Source organism: Pezoporus flaviventris, unplaced genomic scaffold (genome assembly GCF_033815535.1).
Source record: "Pezoporus flaviventris isolate CSIRO_AGI_PZ_B2104156 unplaced genomic scaffold, CSIRO_AGI_Pfla_v1 ptg000158l, whole genome shotgun sequence".
Classification (NCBI taxonomy): Eukaryota; Metazoa; Chordata; class Aves; order Psittaciformes; family Psittacidae; genus Pezoporus; species Pezoporus flaviventris.
The window spans coordinates 16,322-34,891 of record NW_026892706.1 but is presented as its reverse complement, the minus strand read 5'-3'; the positions used below and the strand labels follow the sequence as shown (position 1 = coordinate 34,891).

The following is an 18,570-nucleotide window of genomic DNA, read 5'->3' as shown; positions in this document are numbered from 1 at the left end:
CTGCAAACTGGACGAGCTTTAAGGTCCAACCCAAACCATCCCATGACTGTAGCGTTCAAGAGGGGAAATTAAAGGGAAGCTTCCTAGACAAGTGGGAAATGGAGGAGTTAAAGCCAGAATTACCCTCGTGCACATGGCAGGGTTTGACCAGGAGACCCTGCAGCAGGTGAACCCCATCCATGGGCCCAAGACACCCTGAGGGGCTGGGGGAGGCCCTGCTGCTGGGAGAAGCACCAGTTGTAAATCAAGAGGCAGCTGCATGTTCCCCATTCCTGCGAACAATGCGAAGGGGAAGACCAAAACAAACACAGACAAGAGCACAAATCTCCACGCCATAATAAGACAAAGTTGCCTCGAAGCCATCATTTGCTCAGCAGGAAACAAAATTAAGTTCATCATCAGGGCGTGAATTAACGACCTCTCACGCTGCATGGAAATCTATAAGGGGCTCGATGTGGTTTGCAGGGAACGGTTTTGCTCAGGATGTGTAATAATCGCTCTAAACTGTCTCATCGCCCTCCAGGTCCCTTTGGAGAGCGTTCCAGTAATGCTGCGCCTCTTAATGTTTTATGAGCGGCGTTGGACTTTACAGGCAGAGGCCTGAGAGGCTGTTAAAGCTTTCTGGCTCCCAACTGCAGGCCCTGGGCGCTGGGCAGCACCAGGAGGCTTCGCTCTGCCCTGGTGCTCGCGGTGCTGCGCGGCCGAGGGGAGCCGGGGCTTTGTGCTTGCCCATGTGCTGTGGTTCGCCAGCAGCCTCTCCGGGCTGCAATAAAATTGTGATCAGCAGCCTAAAAGCTTCCCTTCCTCCCCTGCTCCTGGTTCTGGTAGGAGCAGTGGTCCCAGGCAGGCGTTCAACCCCTCCTCGCACACAGCTTTCCTACCGCTGTCATCCATCGCGGCAATGGCCGTGGCCAAAAGCGGTGTCTGCACGCAGAGGTGGTGAGATGGACCCACTGTGCAAGGCCTGAGCTGAGGGGGGCCTGGCAAAGGGACCTGGGGAGCCTCAGGGATACATGGGAAGCTCCATGATGCTGAGTGATGGCCAAGCATCATCTGAGGCTGATGAGGGACGCAGGGCTCAGGACCTGCTGGTGCTGGTCCCGCTCAGCACAGTGAAACCGAGCGAGGTCCATGAGCTAAGGAAAACGAAGCAGAACAAGCAGGGCAAGAGGGAAGAGGGCAAAGGCTGCCCCTGACCATGCCGAGTGGGGCAGGGACGAGCCATCCCTGGGGAGCCCCAAGCAGCCCCCCCCCGGCCCAGCTGCGCTGCCAGGAGCCCCCCCCGTTCCCCCTGAACCGGTTACAGATTTCACAAGGTTATCGAATGGCATGACTGAAATTAGTTCACAGTTGTCTCCTGACGCACCCGCAGTAAAAACGAACCCAAATTACAAGAGGCTGAGAGTTCCTTTCTGTGTCACAGGCACTATTAAAAGCTTGCTCGCACAAAGCACCAGGGAGAGCTGCAGCGGAGTCAAGCTGCTCCTGCAGCTCCAGGAGCGGTGCAGAGCCCACGGCTCACACACGCCGGGGGCTGCTCTGGCTCACGGCGCCGGCGGGACGCAGCCTGCAGCCAGGCAGGGCTCTTTTTGGGGGGCAAACCCGCAGCAGACACAGGGCAGGGATGGAGGAGCCCTCAGCACCAGGAGCCAGCCCATGGAACACAGAGCCCCGCATCCCTCGGAAGGGCTGGAGCAGGGTCCCCAGCCCATGGGCTCCTTGGAGCACAGGGCAAAGGCACTCTTGCATAAGGCGAGTGAATCGGGTCTTTGTTACCCAACGTTGCACAACACCAGAGCAAGAAAATGCAGCGGCAACGATGGAGTAAGGAGCTGAAAAATATTACAAAATCTGAATGCAGCCCCCGGGCCCCGGGGGGTGCTTTCAAACAGAGGAATTGCCTCATTAGCTTCTTCCCTTCTTTTTTTTAAATGGATAATTGCCTTCATGAGCTTTCACAGGCAGCTTAGCAACCTTTTAACACAGGCGCACACGCGGCACGGAGCGGCAGAGCCCCTCTGAAAGGGGTTTTATACCTTTCCCGAAGAGCTGCTGACAGTAAACCTCAAGCAATACAAGCAGGGGCTGTAATGGGCACTTGGGTGTCGTTAGTAAAAACACTGCTCCGAGTTTGCTGGTCAATACGTGTTCACATAAAAGGGCAATGTTCTAATATTCATAATCCCAGGGCCCACAGGGTAGGGTTTTAATGAAAGTCTGTACAGTTCTGGTCTCCGCAACATCAAAGAGGCCAATAAAACTCCTCTCACATGCTGACAGGCCGAAGTCAGACGGGGAAGGCAGCGCTGGGAAAAGGCCCCGCGCAGCCCCCGGCTCTGCCTTGGCCCGGGGGGGAATGGGCACAGAGGCTCCAGCCGCCCGGGAAGGGGCATGGAGGCACCACGGGAGACTCCATGTGCTGCTGGTGGAGCCCCATGTGAGGGATGCGACCCAGATGTGCCGGCATGAGGGCACCCAGGTGATGCGGGGCAGGCGCATCCTGCACGCCCTCAATGGCAGGATGCAGCTGCTGCCGTGTTTTCCAGGCTGCAGGCTCCTGCCTCGGCAAAACAAGCCAGTGAGGATGAGGGGGGAGCAGTGGAGCGGGAAGAAGGGCACCATTTAACGCCTCTCATTGCTAGTCAGGCCGACATCCTGCAGAGGCACAGGGAGGCACCGGTCCAAGGCACGGGGCAGCCCCACGTCTACTGCCCTGCAAAGCCGTAGAATCCCAGCCTGGTTTGGGCTGGAAGGGATCTTAAAGCTCCTCCAGCTCCAACCCCTGCCACGGGCAGGGACCCCTTCCATAGAGCAGCTTGCTCCAAGCCCCTGTGTCCAACCTGGCCTTGAGCACTGCCAGGGATGGGGCAGCCACAGCTTCTCTGGGCACCCTGTGCCAGTGCCTCAGCACCCTCACAGGGAAGAGCTTCTGCCTAAGAGCTCATCTCAGTCTGCCCTCTGGCAGGCTCAAGCCATTCCCCTTGGCCTGGCCCTACATCCCTTGTCCAAAGCCCCTCCTCCAGGTTTCTTGTAGCCCCTTTAGGCACTGGAGCTGCTCTCAGGTCTCCCCTTCAGGAGCCTTCTCTTCTCCAGGCTGACCCAGCCCAGCTCTCTCAGCCTGGCTCCAGAGCAGAGCTGCTCCAGCCCTCACAGCATCCCCATGGCCTACTATGGACTCATTTTAGGAGGTCCTTGTCCCCCATTCTCTGCCTGACTCTATCACCCCCTGCACCATCCTGCTCCCTCTTCTTAGGGGACAAGGCACTCAGTGCAGAGCCAGCAGCCCCCAGCTACAAAAGGCACTACATCACACTCAAAAGGCAGCACTTGGTGTGTAAGGAGCTGCACAGTTCCTCCCTGGGAAGTTTACAGCCCAAGAGCACTAAAACCACCTTCCTCCCTTCATCCAGCAGCAAGTCCCAGGCAATAAGGGTAATGCTGAGGAGCTCCAGGCACACACGGTGGGTACGGCGGGGGTGCTGTACCACGCGATGAGTAGACATTGGCATCCTGCTCTGCCAACCTGGCTCACAGGGAGAAGAGATTTAGCAACCTCCAGCGGTCACCATCCTTTGTGGGCCTCCTTTTATCCTCCCAGCCACACGAACACGTGCCATTAGCGACCCCTCCTGAAACAAGCAGCTGTTCTTTGGCCATTACTGCTCCAAAATTAACCAAGATGGAAGAATTCAATTGCATCCCTCCTCCCGGCCCTGCTGAGTGTGCTTGATTAAAGGATTGAGAGCATCTTTTGCTCCAGAGTTCACGGGCATCCCAGTGCCTCAGAAGACGTGCACGCCTTGTGTAAACCGTGAGCACCAAGGCATAAAAGCCCCTGCACCGCCAGGGATGGAGCAGCCCAGGAGTGAATGTTATCGGCGGCAGCACCGGTGTCTCGGAGACACTCAAAGCTGCTCGGCAGGAGCACAGCCAGCGAGCAGGAGGGAGGATAATCTCCAGGAGAGACGGCCCCTTTCTCCCTTCCGTTCGCAATCACTGCGAGGATATTTCAAGGCCCCCAAAGAACAAAACCAGCAAAAGCAAAGCAGGAGCAGACCCGAAGAACAATGAACTAAAGGAGCAGGAGAGAGCCCTGTGCGAGGGGAGAGAGGGGTCAGGAGACACCTGCCAGCAGTGGCCTCGCTGGGAGCCTGCAGCTGGGCAAGGGAGGGATCAGCCGTAATTCCATCAATGCTCCCAGCAAACAAACAATAAATAACCTGGACCAGTAAAGAGAGCTGAGGCGCAATCACAGCCTTTGTCAGAGCTCAAACCCTGTCCAAATTTTATATCCTCAGCACCAAAAACAACAGGCACTTCCCATAAATTTACATACCCCTGAGCAAAGTGAGTGGCTGTGATTGGAATGGGGCAGAACGCGCTGGCAGGAAGGGGGAAAGCAGCCCTGGTGGCCGCTCAGAACAGAACCAGGGAATGGCTTGGGTTGGAAGAGACCTTAAAGCTCCTCCAGCTCCAACCCCTGCCATGGGCAGGGACCCCTTCCATAGAGCAGCTTGCTCCAAGCCCCTGTGTCCAACCTGGCCTTGAGCACTGCCAGGGATGGGGCAGCCACAGCTTCTCTGGGCACCCTGTGCCAGCGCCTCAGCACCCTCACAGGGAAGAGCTTCTGCCTAAAATCTGAATTATTACCCCCAGCAGGGAGATCGATGCTCGCCCATGCTGGGGACCCCAGCCCCTGCACCCACCTTTCCCTTCCCTAAAGAACAGCTCCCACAGGTACCATGGGAGCTCTCCCAGAAGGTTCCAGGCTTTCTCAGAAGGCAGAACTGCAGCCGTGCTTGGGAAAAGTCCCCAGGATGCTGTGAAGATGCATGGAGCTGCTGGAATTGACCCTGCTCCCATCACAAGCTTTTATATATGTGGAGATACATATATATATATATAATACATATATCTAAATTGAAGAGGTGGAGCTGGGAGCAGGGCTAGGAAGCACAACTCAAGCAGACACATACCTGGGATTTTGACCAAATCCTGGTCTATTCCATTCTCCTCTCCATCGAGGTGCTCCAAGCCCATGGCCTCTGTCTTCACAGGGGGGTCCTCCGTGGCAGACAAGGTGGTGTAGGTACTAATAACCAGTATTCCCAGGCCAATCCACAGGATAATCTGCACAACGAGTAGAGCTTTGGTTAGCACAGTGACACAACCAGGAGTGCTCTGTACAGCTTTCTTCATGCAAACAGGGTCTCCGAACAGGTCCAAGCTTGGTGCAATTACACACATCAACACAAGGGAGAGGAGGGAAAATTAAGAGGCCTAAAAGAGAAAACCAGGAGCTTTTGGCTGAGGTTTGTGTTTGAACGTGAGGATTTACAAATGGAAGTTTCAGATGCTGGAAGCTGTTGAAAAGGCAACTCCTGTACCAGAGAGGCTCAAAGCAAGCAGGCAGGATGCGAGGATGGGGAAACGCATGTGGCAGACAGGAGTCCAGCTGCAAAACCTCACTCCCTTGTATTTCCACATTAGAAGACCATGAGATCAGGTCTGGCTGAGAACAGAGGTGCCCGACCTGTTTACAGCCAGAGAGGTTTCCAAGGAGCTGTTTAAAACTTCTCAGCTTTTCAAAGCAAGGCGGAGATGCCCACACGCGAGTCCTGAAGCTCAAGAGCTGCAGGAAGGAACTCACTGACTTCCAGAGAGCGAAGAAAACAGAAAGCCAGGATCTGGGTCCTGCAGGGGAAAGGGCTCCATGAGCAGTGCAACACCCAGAGTACTGCTGCTCCTGGCTTAGGCTGTGATAGCAGGAGAGGGCCACAGCCTGTGGGCCTCAAACCTCTTCCCCTCAAATCCTTACCCTGCAGCGCCTACACCAGGATGCCCCAACCAAAGGATGCTGCTCAGTGGGAGGAGAAGCAGGAACGGCCACAGGGGAGCATTGCTACAGAGGTTGAAAATGGAAAATAAAGGAGAGAAGTGAAATTGAAAGGAGAGTTGTGGAATCACGGAATGGTTTGGGTTGGAAGGGAACCTAAAGCTCATCCAGTTCCCACCCCCTGCTATGGCCAGGGACCCATTCCACTAGAGCAGGTTGCTCCAAGCCCCTGTGTCCAAGTTAAAACTGCCACATCCTGGGGAGGGAGGAGAAGCGACCACTCTCCTCTCCTTCATCCTTTTCCTCTCCTTCCCTATGCTGAGGGAGATCATCCAGAAGCCAGGTCAGTGCCTTGGGACCAGGAGACCCCATTCCCAGCTCAGCCCTGCCGAGAAGACAGATGCCTTCAGAAGGAGAAGGCTGGCAGGACGTGAAGCAGCTCTGGGCAAGGGGGAGCAGCGTGGCCAGGGAGCAGAGGCCAGCCCTTAGGGACGCAGCAAAGGAAACACAAGTGAACCGTGGTCCCTGCCTGGCCGTGTGGGGGCACAAAGAGCAGACATCCTGCCACCCCCTCGGGCCAAGGGCACGCTCAGCAGGTCCCTGCCACGGCTGCTGGGAGCTCGGCCACTTCCTCCCCTCACACAATCCACAGCCCCGGCAGGAACGGGTCTGTGACTGTTCTGGCCTCTTCCAGCAACAAGAGCGGAGAGGAAGAGCGCTTCCACAAAGAGGATCTATTCTGGTGCCACAGGAAGTAGGAGAGAACGGGGGAGAGGAGGGAACTGTAGGAAACGCCTGAAAGCAGTAAATGTTTGAAAGGGTTTGTGCTGTTTCTTGTCTTAGTGAGGAACCACAGGCTCGAACACCTCCGACTCAACCCTCTTGGACTGTTTCATGTCCGGAGTTCATCTCCAAACGAGTATGGGTATGGGCAGACGTGGCAGGCAGAGACGGGCTGGGGTGTCCCTGAACCTTCAGCCTTACATCAGCACAACTCTTCCTCACCCACTACCAGCAGCTGGCAATAAGGAGGTGCACAATGTGGCTTAATTTCATTGAGACACGTTCAGCTGAGTACCTGCAGACCTCAGAGCAGCTCCAGTGCATAAAGGGGCTACAAGAAACCTGGAGAGGGGCTTTGGACAAGGGCCTGTAGGGCCAGGCCAAGGGGAATGGTTTTAACCTGCCCGAGGGGAGACTGAGATGAGCTCTTAGGCAGAAGCTCTTCCCTGTGAGGGTGCTGAGGCGCTGGCACAGGGTGCCCAGAGAAGCTGTGGCTGCCCCATCCCTGGCAGTGTTCAAGGCCGGGTTGGACACAGGGGCTTGGAGCAAGCTGCTCTATGGAAGGGGTCCCTGCCTGTGGCAGGGGTTGGAGCTGGAGGAGCTTTAAGGTCCCTTCGAACCCAACCCAGGCTGGGATTCTCTCGTTCTCCAGAAGCAGCTCCCAATGAGGATGTGCTGCAGCCCCCCCAGCAGGCAGGTCAGCCATTGAGGGCCAGTGCCCCGAGAGGAGCGCTCCGAGCTCGGGCAGGAACTCAGGAGAGGAAGTTTACGCGGCTGTTTCCTCTGCTGGTTCCTCTCCCTCAGCTCCTCTTCCTCCCAGCAGACAGCTCCAGCTCTGCACAGCAGCGTTCCCAGCTCCCACCAGCCCTTCACACCACGCCTGGGCCATCAGCAGGAGGCAAAACCCCTGCATTAGTGTGGAGTGATGATGCCCTCCCAGCTGCGCTGCTCTGGCCTCGGAGCTGGGCTGGACACAGTCAGGGGAAAGGAATGCAGAGCCCCGGTCAGTGCCGGGCTCCTCTGCTGCGCTGCGCCTGACAGAGGTGCTGTGTTTGAAGGGCCGGTGGGGAAGGTGCATTGGCCACGGCTCCGCCAGCGGAGGGCAGAGGGGAATCACTTTTCCATCCGCACAGGAGCGAGACCCAGGGGTCACTTCCTGACCTGGAGCAGCCTCTCCACAGCTCCTCTTCCCCAACTGGGACAACAGCCACTCCGGCCTCCCTAGGAGGGGCCTCTCGGACAAGCTTGTGTCAACACTGGGAAGCCAACACCTTCCTGCTGGAAGTCAAACACTCTGTTTACAGACCTCGACGCGACCTTCAGCAGCTCTCCGCCAAACCTCGCTCTGTCCCCCCTGCTCGAGGCTCCCGGAGGGCAGCAGGGCACAAACCTGCACCTTTAGGGGAACACACTCTGTGCTTAACCACCAGAGAGGGAACGCTCTCCCCACTTCATTCACAGCACTGCCTGCCTGGCTTCAGCCTTTTTAACTCCTCTGTTACCAGATCATCTTCCCAATGCAACAAGACTTTGAAGCCAGTCAGCCCCCAGCCTGGCCGCTGTAATGATTAACCCACTGGGACTGCCCATATCCCTCCCCCTGGAGCCCTTTCCACTACTTTTAGTGCTACTTTCCTGTTTACAGCCCCACCTGCACCATCTTCCCTGCTCGGTAAATCTGAGCTCCCCATCTCGCCAGCCCCGTAAGCTGCCTGACACGGGACTTTGCTTTGGCCTGATAAGAGCAGCTGGTTCTTGGAAGCATCACCATAACAGTCAAGATAATTCAGGCAAGCATAAAAGCTGGCCTTGAGGAGGTCTGCTGCTTTGCAAAGAGCTAAAGATGATGGAGGGATGGAGGGAGAACATACGTGTATGTTGTTTAGATAGGGAAAGGCAGGGAGGGACAGCTATGCCCAGGGCTAGCTTCTTCTCCCCCTTGACTGCCACGTTTCACAGGAGCATAGCTTGATGGAGTGCAGCACCTGATCAAAGAAAAGCAGGAATGAAGGAGGAGACCAAAGACAGAGCTTCAGGGAAAAAAAATAAATGAGTCTGCTGAAGGCCTGGAGGAAGGAGGAGAAGGTGGGCTCTGAATCCAGCTCCATAGGTGCTGCACAGTCCCGCATGCTCCCCAAGGCAGCTGCGCCCTGGGTGCAGCACTTCAGCGCATCGGTCAGAGCAAGTATGCAAACCTGACAGGCAATGGATCATTCAAGAGAAGGCTGAAGAGCTTGCAGTGCCAGGGTAACCTAGGGAGCGATGCTTTAGATAAGTCCTTACTCCTTTGTGGGGCTTCCTGCAGGACAAACATCTTCAGCAGCCTCGTGACCAGACTTCAGGTCACACACTGAATGCACCAGTGTCCAAGCCCAGGCAGCTGACAGTCGCCTCGGGGTGGCCAGCCCAAGAGCTCAGCACATCCCAAGTGCAGTTTTCAAGGCACTGCAGAGAAACATTCTGGCTGAGCCGGAACAGAAAGCGATTCTTGAAAGTGCTCTTTGTTTCCCTACAAGCTCCAGGCTGGCATTCCGGCTCCTGCTTGGGGGTTCAGGCAGAGAACTTGGGAGCCAAGTGTCAGAATTCCGAGTGAGAGCTGGAAAGTTGGACTCTTTCCTTGTGTCACAGAAAGCACGGGGCAAGAAAAAATACACACCCTGCTCCAAACCTGCACGGACGTTTGCAAAGCCACAAGTCACTGAACACAGAAAAAGCCATTCGCTCCGGAGGACCCACAAGAATGTCCTGCTCTCCCCCTGCTGACTCTGCACTTTGCTGCAAACCTTATTCCCAGCCCAGCGCTGTCGTGCCTGGTAACAGTGGGGCAGAGCCCTGCTAAAAGGCAGTGGATTAAGTTATTGTTAGAAAAAAAACAACCCCAAAACACGCTCATTTCAGCCCCACAAAGCGCTGCATTTGCAGGAGAACAGAGAGCAAGCCCAGCAAAGAGCCACTTTGTTTCAGTCCCCAAGGAGGCCGACTGGAACTGGAGCAAAAGGCAAAGCTGAATTCCTACCAGGCTCCCAACGACCCCGATTTTGTACAAATCCTGGAGCAACACCTCCGTGTGTGTTCCCTTTTATGAGTACTTTGGTTCAAAGCAGGGCTGAGGGTCAGCAGCACGAACCGCACCGCTGAGAAGCTGTGTTTGCTTTACCCAGCCCAGGCAGGCTGGGATGTTAAGGCCCAGCAAGGTTTTATAGGCTGCCTGGATTTCCCATTCTGTGGGTACAGAACCTGAAGCCCACCAGAAGCAGCATTTTATGCACCAAATGAATGCTTCACTTTGCTGCTGGAGGGACAAAAAGAGGTTTTTTTCAGCATAGGGCCCATACACTGGGGCCAGCACCTCCTCTGCTGTCTGCACACCCTTTAGTCCCGGGGGAATGGCTGGACTTGATGATCTTAAAGGTCTTTTCCAACCTAAAGGGTTCCATAAGTGACACTGCTTGAGAGCAGCTGACCAGAACAGCTCCCACCTGGACTGGGCAGACTGGAGGGGGAGGCTGGAGGAGGTGCTGAGCAGCCAAATTACCTACATTCCCAGGCTCTGCAGAGGGCTGAGGGGGATGTCAAGCAGCATCAGCACTGACCTGTGAACAAAGTGCATTCTTGTGGATCTTCTTGTAAATCAGGGCTGGGCAGATAAAACAAATGAGGCTTCCCATCGTAGCACCCGTCAGGCCCAGGACGGTTTCCACTGGTGAAGAAGAGGAGAAGTCAGCAAAGGTCCCATCCAGGGCTGCTGGAACAGCCCCCAGACAGCCTGCCCCCCCCAACAGAAGAACAAAGCAAAGAGAGCAGAGAACACAGCCAAGACAACTTGTTCCCAGCTCCTCACTCACCATTCGGGATCATGATGCCTCCTACCATGGTTCCAAACACAACAGCCAGTGTCAGGGCTTTGAACCGCAGCGGGGGCATGTAACCCCCTGCAGCGAAGGTGCCGTCTTTCTGCTGGAAAAGGTGGGAGAGGGAAACCGAGTTGAGCCCCTGCATCACAACCGCCCAGTCCTAAGCAGTTACCCCAGCAGGCTCCAGCAGCTTCACCACCTCCATGCTATGGTCTCCAGAGAGGAGAGCACGGGGGGGGCACTCAGACATGGCTGAGCAGTTTTAACATGCAACTGCATTTGAACCTTCCAAGTGAGAGCCATGGGGGGCACAGAGCCAAAGCTGCTGCTCCCATCCTGCCCCAGATGTGACCTGTGCAGCTGTATCCCAGTCCCTGTGCCAGTGCCCAGCCTCTTCCAGCCACCCCAAGGCCAAGGGCACGAGAAAGCAGCTGAGGAGGCAGGAGGGAGAGTGGTCACAGGGATTTGCTACGGCAAGGTATCCCCCAACACCACCACCTTGCAGCACATGTACTTGATGGATGGCAGAGAGGAGGATGGGTGCTGCTGGGGAGCTGCTGATGCCAGAGGGTTTCCGGGTGCCCTTTGCTTCCCATCCCATCCCCACACTCCAAGTGGGAAGTGCAGAGGACCCAGCAAACACATGCCCTGGGGAACAGGGGGTACCCACTCTCCTGGCTGCACAGATGGGAGAGGAAAGCAGAAGTGACACATTCAGAGCCCAAGGAGCACGGAGCTGAGCCCAGGCAAGAACCAAAGCCTTCCCCAGCATTTCCAATGCTCACTGCTCTGCACCCGCTGGCTTTCATCGATCCAGCTTCCCCCATCCTCAGGCCCTCCCGACGTGAGAAAAGAGCCGGGGGCTTCTCACAGGCAGAAGTGGCAGGATTTAGAGCTATAAATTGCTCAAGTTTTATTTCCTGCCCTAAGAGGTTTCTATTTATGCAGATACACAAAGGCCTCAGAACATTCCCACAATCTCTTACTGTTATTTACTGAATACCATCGGCATGCTTAGTGCCGTACAATACACAGAGGAGAACACGCTACTGCCACAAGGGACTTACAGTCTAAATCAGACAGACCAACTATAGTCACAAAGGCTGTCTGAAGATCTGACCCTGGGAAAGGTGAACGTGTGGGAGAGGGCTGTATTCCATCATCAGCTTCGGCACCAAACAGCCAGGGCAGGCACGGGAGGAAGGGGACACCTGAACCCAGAGGGGAGAAGGATGCTCAGGGGGCTCCTGACGAAGGTGCAAGGGTGAGAGCAGTAATTACAGAGCAGAAAGGAGCAGGCACACACAGAAGCAAGAAGAAATGAGGCTGGGCTGAGCTCTGAGGCCAGGAACAGAAGCTTAAGCTAAATGCAAAGCAAGATTGAGTTGGCCAGCTAAAGGATGCCAGCTGGAGCAGCAGGAAATAAGGAGGCTCCTCTGTTTCCAAAAGCACATTTCTCCCTCTTTCTGAGAGGGAGAGGCACCTCGGCTCTGAACTGTGTCACACTTCTGCACGAGAGCCAAAATCCCCACTGGAGAAGGGAAGCAGCAGCTATGGGACTTGGGGAGCAGCAGAGCAAGAGCAGGCACCAGACTCACAACTCCAGCACTGCTGCCCATGGAATTCCTCTGCAGAGAGGACAAGGACCTCAGAGTACCAGAGATTCACCATTCTGCAGAGCAGGAGTCACAGAGTGCCACAGGACTCCTGCTGCACCGTTACCACATCCCAGGCACCTATGATCTTAGTGGGAATTGAAGGTTTGTCCCTCTGCACAGTGAGTACCTACCCCAAGTCAGAGACAGGCAGTTGTCAGTCTCACAGACCCAAGGCACGTTTGCAGCCCAGGTCAGCAGCAGAAGGCAGAGTCAAAAAGCACGTTTCAGAGGTGCACACCAAGCTGCTCCTGCCCACACAGGAGGTTCTTACCTGCTGCTCAAAGAGAAGGGTGTTCAGAGCCTGTCTGCACGGCAGGATCATCATGGGAAACCCCACAGCTACTGACATCATGAATCCCACTCGGATCATCTCCGTCACGAGGTTGGAAGGGAAGTTCATTAGGACGTTCCCAGCAATGGCTTCAGTGTAACTCACGTAGCCAAAGAAGCCCACCTGTGTGGCAGAAGGGGAGGTGAGTCGATGGGGTTTGACTCCAAAGCACATTCATACCTGCCCTCCCAAGGCTGGAAGACAGTGACATCCCCTAAGTTAGGACCAGCCAGTCAAGGAGGGAGCATGGGGCCACCTTCTGCAGCACCCCCAAACAGCTGATGTATGGTGGGGCCTTCCTAAAAGCAGAGGCAAGTTTCTCACCAAGTACAGGGGGCTTTCATGGAGGATGCTGCAGTGAGGGAGCACCAACGCTCTGCTCAGTGCCAGGACAATGAACCAGCCCCCGCCAACAAGGAAGGGGCTGCAATGATTCCCCACAGCAGCCCAGCTCACCAGGCAAGGCTCTTCTCAGGAATTATTAACTCCAGTTTATTAACTGGTGCTTTATGAGGCAGAACTTCCTTCACATCTTTCTAACTGCAATGGCATGAAAAAGAAGCTCTCCTGAACTCTGGGCAGCACCTCCAGCTCCAGTCTGGGTCCTGGAAAGCAGACAATGGACTGATGTCCATGGAGGAGCTGGGTTTCCACTCTACCTCCACCCAAGGAAATGTGCCACGCTGAAAATGTGGAGTCTCCAAATGCCTCCAGCACTCTTTGGTTCCTCATCTCCCATCTAACTTTGCTCTCAGCAAAACAACTTGTCTTTCAGAATAAATACAGATAAGCAGAAACCAGCCCCAACTGAAGATAAATCATCATCCCCATTGCCTCTCCAGAGTGTGACTTCTGGCAGGGAAAGAGAAGGGCAAGGTTCTTACCGCGATGTAAAAGGTGGTGACCACGTTTAGGGAAGAAGCAAAGATGGAGCTCATGATTTTAACAGACGGCTCATCCAAGCTGTCATAGGTAGGCAAGACCTGACTGTAGAAAAGGGTAAATTATTTAAAGAAGCCTTCTGCAGAAAGAGAGAGAGAAAAACCCAGCTCCAGCACATCCTGCCTCAGCCCAGCAGCAACGAATCCCTGACACCTTCCCCCTATGGAGCATAAACACTCGCTGCTATGCCACAATTTATACTGCTAATGCCAAGAGATTTCAGAACACTCATAACTTTTAAGTGTTGCAAAAATACTCCTGCTCTCCCCACCCCACCACGTGGAGCTGAACGTGTGATGTAAACATTTTGCTTCAAAAGTGTTGCACAATGAATGACCGTTTATTCCAGTGGAACACCAGTGGCTCCAGGCCAGGCAGAGCACTGGAGATTATTGTTCTTGGAGCTCTCCAAGGCTGATAATTAAAGCAACGCAGTGTTTACAGAGTAAAAGCAGGAAGAAGGTTAGAGCATCACCGTGTCTAAAAGAGAAGTTCAACAAACAGAAGGAAATGCAGCGCCTGTCGTGTTTCAGCACTGCTGCTGCTGCTGCTGAGGCTGGCTTCATGGATGGGAGCACCCATCACCCGGGATCTGGGGCGTCCACATGCTTGGAATGTGCTTTTTGACATCAGGTGCACATTTTAGCAACTCATTAATCTCTTACTACTTCAATTCAAGTGGTTTCGTGTCAGTGAAGTAACTCTGAGAAAGGGGGAAGCGCCCAGTTTGATGGGAGGGGGTATCCCCAGCTCCAGTGGGCACCAAAGCCATTAACAGAAAGCGTGGCAAGCTGAGGCCAAGCACAAAAATCCTTAAACCTTAATCCCTTCATGTCAGAGGGTTCTGTACAAAGGAAAAGTGCCCTGCAAAGCCTCCTGCAATCACCTGACTGACCACCACCACTGCTCCAGGCAGAGCAGGAGGACAAGTGTGCCACAGGCAGCATGTCCTGACATGCCCAGGGTTTATTTTTAAGCACAACGACTGCAGGGAAGGATCAGGGACCCCTCCTCATGTTATCTGCTACACTGCACCGCAAAGAGGGCACAAGCAGAGAGCAGGCAAGTCAGCACAAGTGTTAGAGGCAGCCTGGCTTCACAGTTGACCAGAGCTAACTCAGAGCTGCTGTCCTGCTCCTCCACTGTCGGGACCACCATGTACACGCTCCGTGAGCCCAGCACTGACGCAGCCTGCAGGGAACTGATGCTTCAGAACCATGAACAACAGCTGACTTTTATTATTCAGTGGTTTTGCACCAGAATGGCCATCTCCAGAAACAAGTTTTCTCCTGGAAAGCTCTACCGGCTCCTCTTTAATTAGAGGCTTCAGTGGCTTGAGCAAGGTCACACGAGTGGACTGCAGCAGAGGTAACCGTGGAGCCCTCATGCTCCCAATCTCCACAGCAGATTTCCATGCTACATAACTGTAAAGGAGTGACCTACTTTGCAACTTCAGCAACAACAGGATAGCTTTTCAAAGGTATTGTACTCACAAGTAAAGCAGGGTCAAGTTTTTCAAGCTAGAAGCACAGTGCTCGAATCAAATGTGTGCTGCATTTATGTGCTGAAGGAAAAGGATTCCTGCTTTATGGCAGAACTATTCCTCTTTCAGAAAGGTGGTTCAGAGGTTAGCAAAATTAAACCTACCTCGCTGAGAATAACCTGCTTAGAAACCTTGCCTGGGCTGGGGACACTGTATTGCCACGATGCTTGGGGAAAACATATAGCTTTAGGTTCAGCTTGCCACAGAAGTGCTGTAGTGGAGCCTGTATGTAGGCAAGCGCGCACTGGTCCACACCTAACTCTTCCCCTGCATTTCCAGCTCCCAGCAGAACCATGCTGGGCACTGCGTGGCTCCCATCAGCAAAAAACAGTGGAATTTACAAACTCTAAAACGTTAACAAGGTAAAGCCGCAAATGAACACAATTCCCTTCGCCAGTTGTAATGGAGACATTAAACAGCAAGACTGGAGCGTGTTCGGGTAGGAACCGAGCTGCCAAGAGAGCCAATAAGTGGAAAATGATGATTTGGAACTCGCATGTGGGTGTAAACACAGCAGTCTGAGCAAATTTTATCTGTCACATTCATTTACTGTTGGCAATGCTACCTCTTTGCTAGAGCTACAGGGGGGAAAGCCCAACTCTGCCAGCCTTCCAAACGAGGATGCTCTTTTCCCTGTCCACATTTGGAGTTACTTTTCTGTTTCAAGTGTGGCACTGTTCTGGCCAGGCACGTTTTGCTCTCTTGCCATTTTGGGGCAGAAGGTAACGTTGCAGGACACGTGCAAACAGCCTGCTCTGCCGGCACATCCCTCCACCCGCCGCTGGAAGCCCTCATTAAAAGCAGGTAACTGGAAACACATGACCAAGTCTCCAAAGTCAACCTCTGTGTGATCTGAGGTCTCTCAAAGGGACTGGGGAAGCAGAGAGCAGGCAGGAGCACACGCTGCCCTGCAGGGACACAGCCCCACTGCCTGGCCTGCTACTAAATCAGCCCCTTGGAGGAACAAGGGAAATTCATCCCTGATGCAGCTGTACCAGAAGCAACGTGTGTTACACCGAGGATCTGTCTGGCCCCAATGATCTCAAATACAACAACTCCCAAGGGAAACATAACTCCCTCCCCCATGCAGGTAACAACAACGGAACGAGATGCTGTACTTCAGTGGGCTGTAAGAGATTTTGATTAAAATACACGAGGAAACCAGATGGTATCAATCCTGGTGACCCTCTGCCCTCCCCAAAACCTCACTGTGCAGGAGCAGGAGCAGGGGCAGCAGGTACTTACGACTGACAGGCAAAGGACATGCCAAAGATGGGGATGCAGCGGAAAATGCCCTCCCAGCGCGTGTAGCTCACTCGCTGCAGCCACTGCCCGCTGAAGAGGCCGTGCTTGAAGGACGACAGCACAATCTGCAGCCAGAGAAGGAAAGGGGGGTAAGAGCCAAGCCCAAACCAACCCCCAGCAGCGGAGATGTGGAGCAGCGCGTGGCAGCTCTGCGAGGAGCAGCTCACACTGCCCACCACAGCCCCAGCCCTGCAGTCAAACTCCCACCCCACCCACAGGCTTAATGAAAGCTCCCAGCAAGCCCCAAGGGCCCCCTGCCACCCAGGGTGCTGCTGGTGGATTCAGATCTATGACATTCCCTGCCTTGCTCGCTGCTGTCAGACATCCCAGCACACACCAGGGTGGGACCATCCCCACTGACACATTTCACTGGGAGAATCGCATTGCCCCCAGCCCTTTCTTTTGCACTTTATAAAACGAGTTGTTAAATCCTAACGGGAAGCAACATCTGCCTTGGAGAATCCTGTGCACAGGAGGGAGACAAAGGCCCCTCCAACAGAGCCCCACCTGCACATTGCTGCTCCAGAGCTGTTTAACACCAGCAGCTCACCAAAGCCAAGGATAAACTGCAGGAAAACAGGGGGAGCGAGGCACCCAGGCGAGACCAGGGCAGTTCCTCTGCCATTGACAGGGAAACTGGCCAGCACTGGCTTGCACAGGAAACAGAAGGTAAATACGTCTGAATGCCTGTTTATAATATCCCCTGAATGGGGGTTTTCTAATCCCCAGAGATTACGCTTTCGTGCGGCCAACTCTCACAAAGTGTTGTGGTTTTCTTAAAGGCACAACTCCTGGAACACAGCTCTCGTGTGAACACCCAGTTACCATTCCAGCCTCCCCACAGGGCAGCTCAGGAGCCTGACCCAGCACAACCTGCTAAGGAAAAGTGAAGTGGAAAGAAATTCCATGCCTCCCTTTGCTTCCCTTTATTGCAGCCATCCCAGTCCTGAAACCTGGGGGAGACAGGGCTGGGGCTCCACGAGCAAAGCACATGAGCATGTGTGAGGTGAGACTTGAAGTCATTAAAAAGCAAATGAGAGTCTCCAGCTCTCAGTGAACGCTGCTGTGCAATGGGGCTTGGCCAAGCTAAACAGGGCTGGCTTTAGGTAACATTCACCTTACCTTACTTAACCTAAATGGTCAAGAATCCTTCACCTCAGCAATAAAACCCTTTTCTAGATGTATCCAAGCACAAGCCTATGCCACGTACCAGACTGCAGGCTTTATGAAGCACTCAATGCTGGTGTCTAACATCAAATTTGCAGCCTGAAAGCCATTAACCATCAGTTGCAGAGAAGCATGCAAAGTACACGTTTGAGTCCTTAACGAGAGCTGCCTTCCCCCTACACATCAGAAGCACTGAGGTTTTCAAGGCCAAACACTAACACATGATGAAAGTCCTTCTGGTTCCAGGCACTCTTCCCCACATCTTCCATCCTTTGATTCCAAGTTCAGAGCCTTAAATTATAAGACACCAACAAGCAGAACAAACCACAACTCAATTTGTGGCTTCTTATTATTTGTGCCACCGCGGCGTAACGGCTTACAGGCCCACTGGCCAGCTTCTGCAGGCTGCACCTCCCCACCTCCACCAGCTCATGGGCACCCCAATCACTTGTGATACCCAGCACCAGCAGCACTCATTATCAGAAAGGACATTTTAAACTTGAGGCTGGCACCTACAGGCTGCTCCAGTGGGAATATCTGTGTTCAAACACCAGGAAAACAGCATTCCCCATGTCCATACTGACCACAAACATGAACACCGTGTAGAAGATGAGAGCCATGGCACTGAAGGACTGTATGGAGGCCATCATGTTCCTTTGGAGGCTCAAGGGAAGCACAATGCAGAGGGAGACAGCAAAGAGCAGGATTATCCGGAAACTGCCTGACACCTGGAAAAGGGACCTGTGTGAAGAACTGGAGCACGGGGGATACTCAGAGCACCCCCCAAACCCCAACAGGGTTGATCCTTCCAGTGTGAGGAGCAGTGCAAAGCCAGGGTGGATTCCAGAGGTGAGGTTCTGCTTCTGTAGGTATTGAAAGACTCAGTGCTGCCGTTTCCTTGCTAGGTCTGTGATTAGCTCACACAGTCACTGGGTGCCACTGTTGCTCTGCACAGTGCGTGACAGGTCACTGAATCACACAATTGTTTAGGTTGGAAAAGACCTTAAAGAGTCCAGCCATTAACCCAGCACTGCCCAGCCCACCACTAACCCAGGTCCCCAAGCACCACATCTACACTGTTAAATCCCTCCAGGGATGGCGGCTCCAGCACTGCCCCAGGCAGCCTGTTCCAGCCCTTCTTCCAAATCTCC

At 54.1% G+C, this 18,570-nt stretch overlaps 1 protein-coding gene across 1 annotated transcript in view; it reads right to left on the bottom strand.

The window, feature by feature from the left end:
* Window positions 1–18,570, bottom strand: part of SLC38A10 (solute carrier family 38 member 10) — a 32,524-nt gene that overhangs the window by 6,885 nt on the left and 7,069 nt on the right. The window contains exons 5-11 of the mRNA XM_061479956.1: window positions 18,004–18,147; window positions 16,193–16,317; window positions 13,347–13,449; window positions 12,403–12,585; window positions 10,465–10,576; window positions 10,213–10,319; window positions 4,977–5,130 (exon numbers count right to left, since the gene is read on the bottom strand). Of these exons, the coding sequence (XP_061335940.1) occupies window positions 4,977–5,130; window positions 10,213–10,319; window positions 10,465–10,576; window positions 12,403–12,585; window positions 13,347–13,449; window positions 16,193–16,317; window positions 18,004–18,147 (928 nt within the window). The remainder of the gene's footprint in view (window positions 1–4,976; window positions 5,131–10,212; window positions 10,320–10,464; window positions 10,577–12,402; window positions 12,586–13,346; window positions 13,450–16,192; window positions 16,318–18,003; window positions 18,148–18,570) is intronic.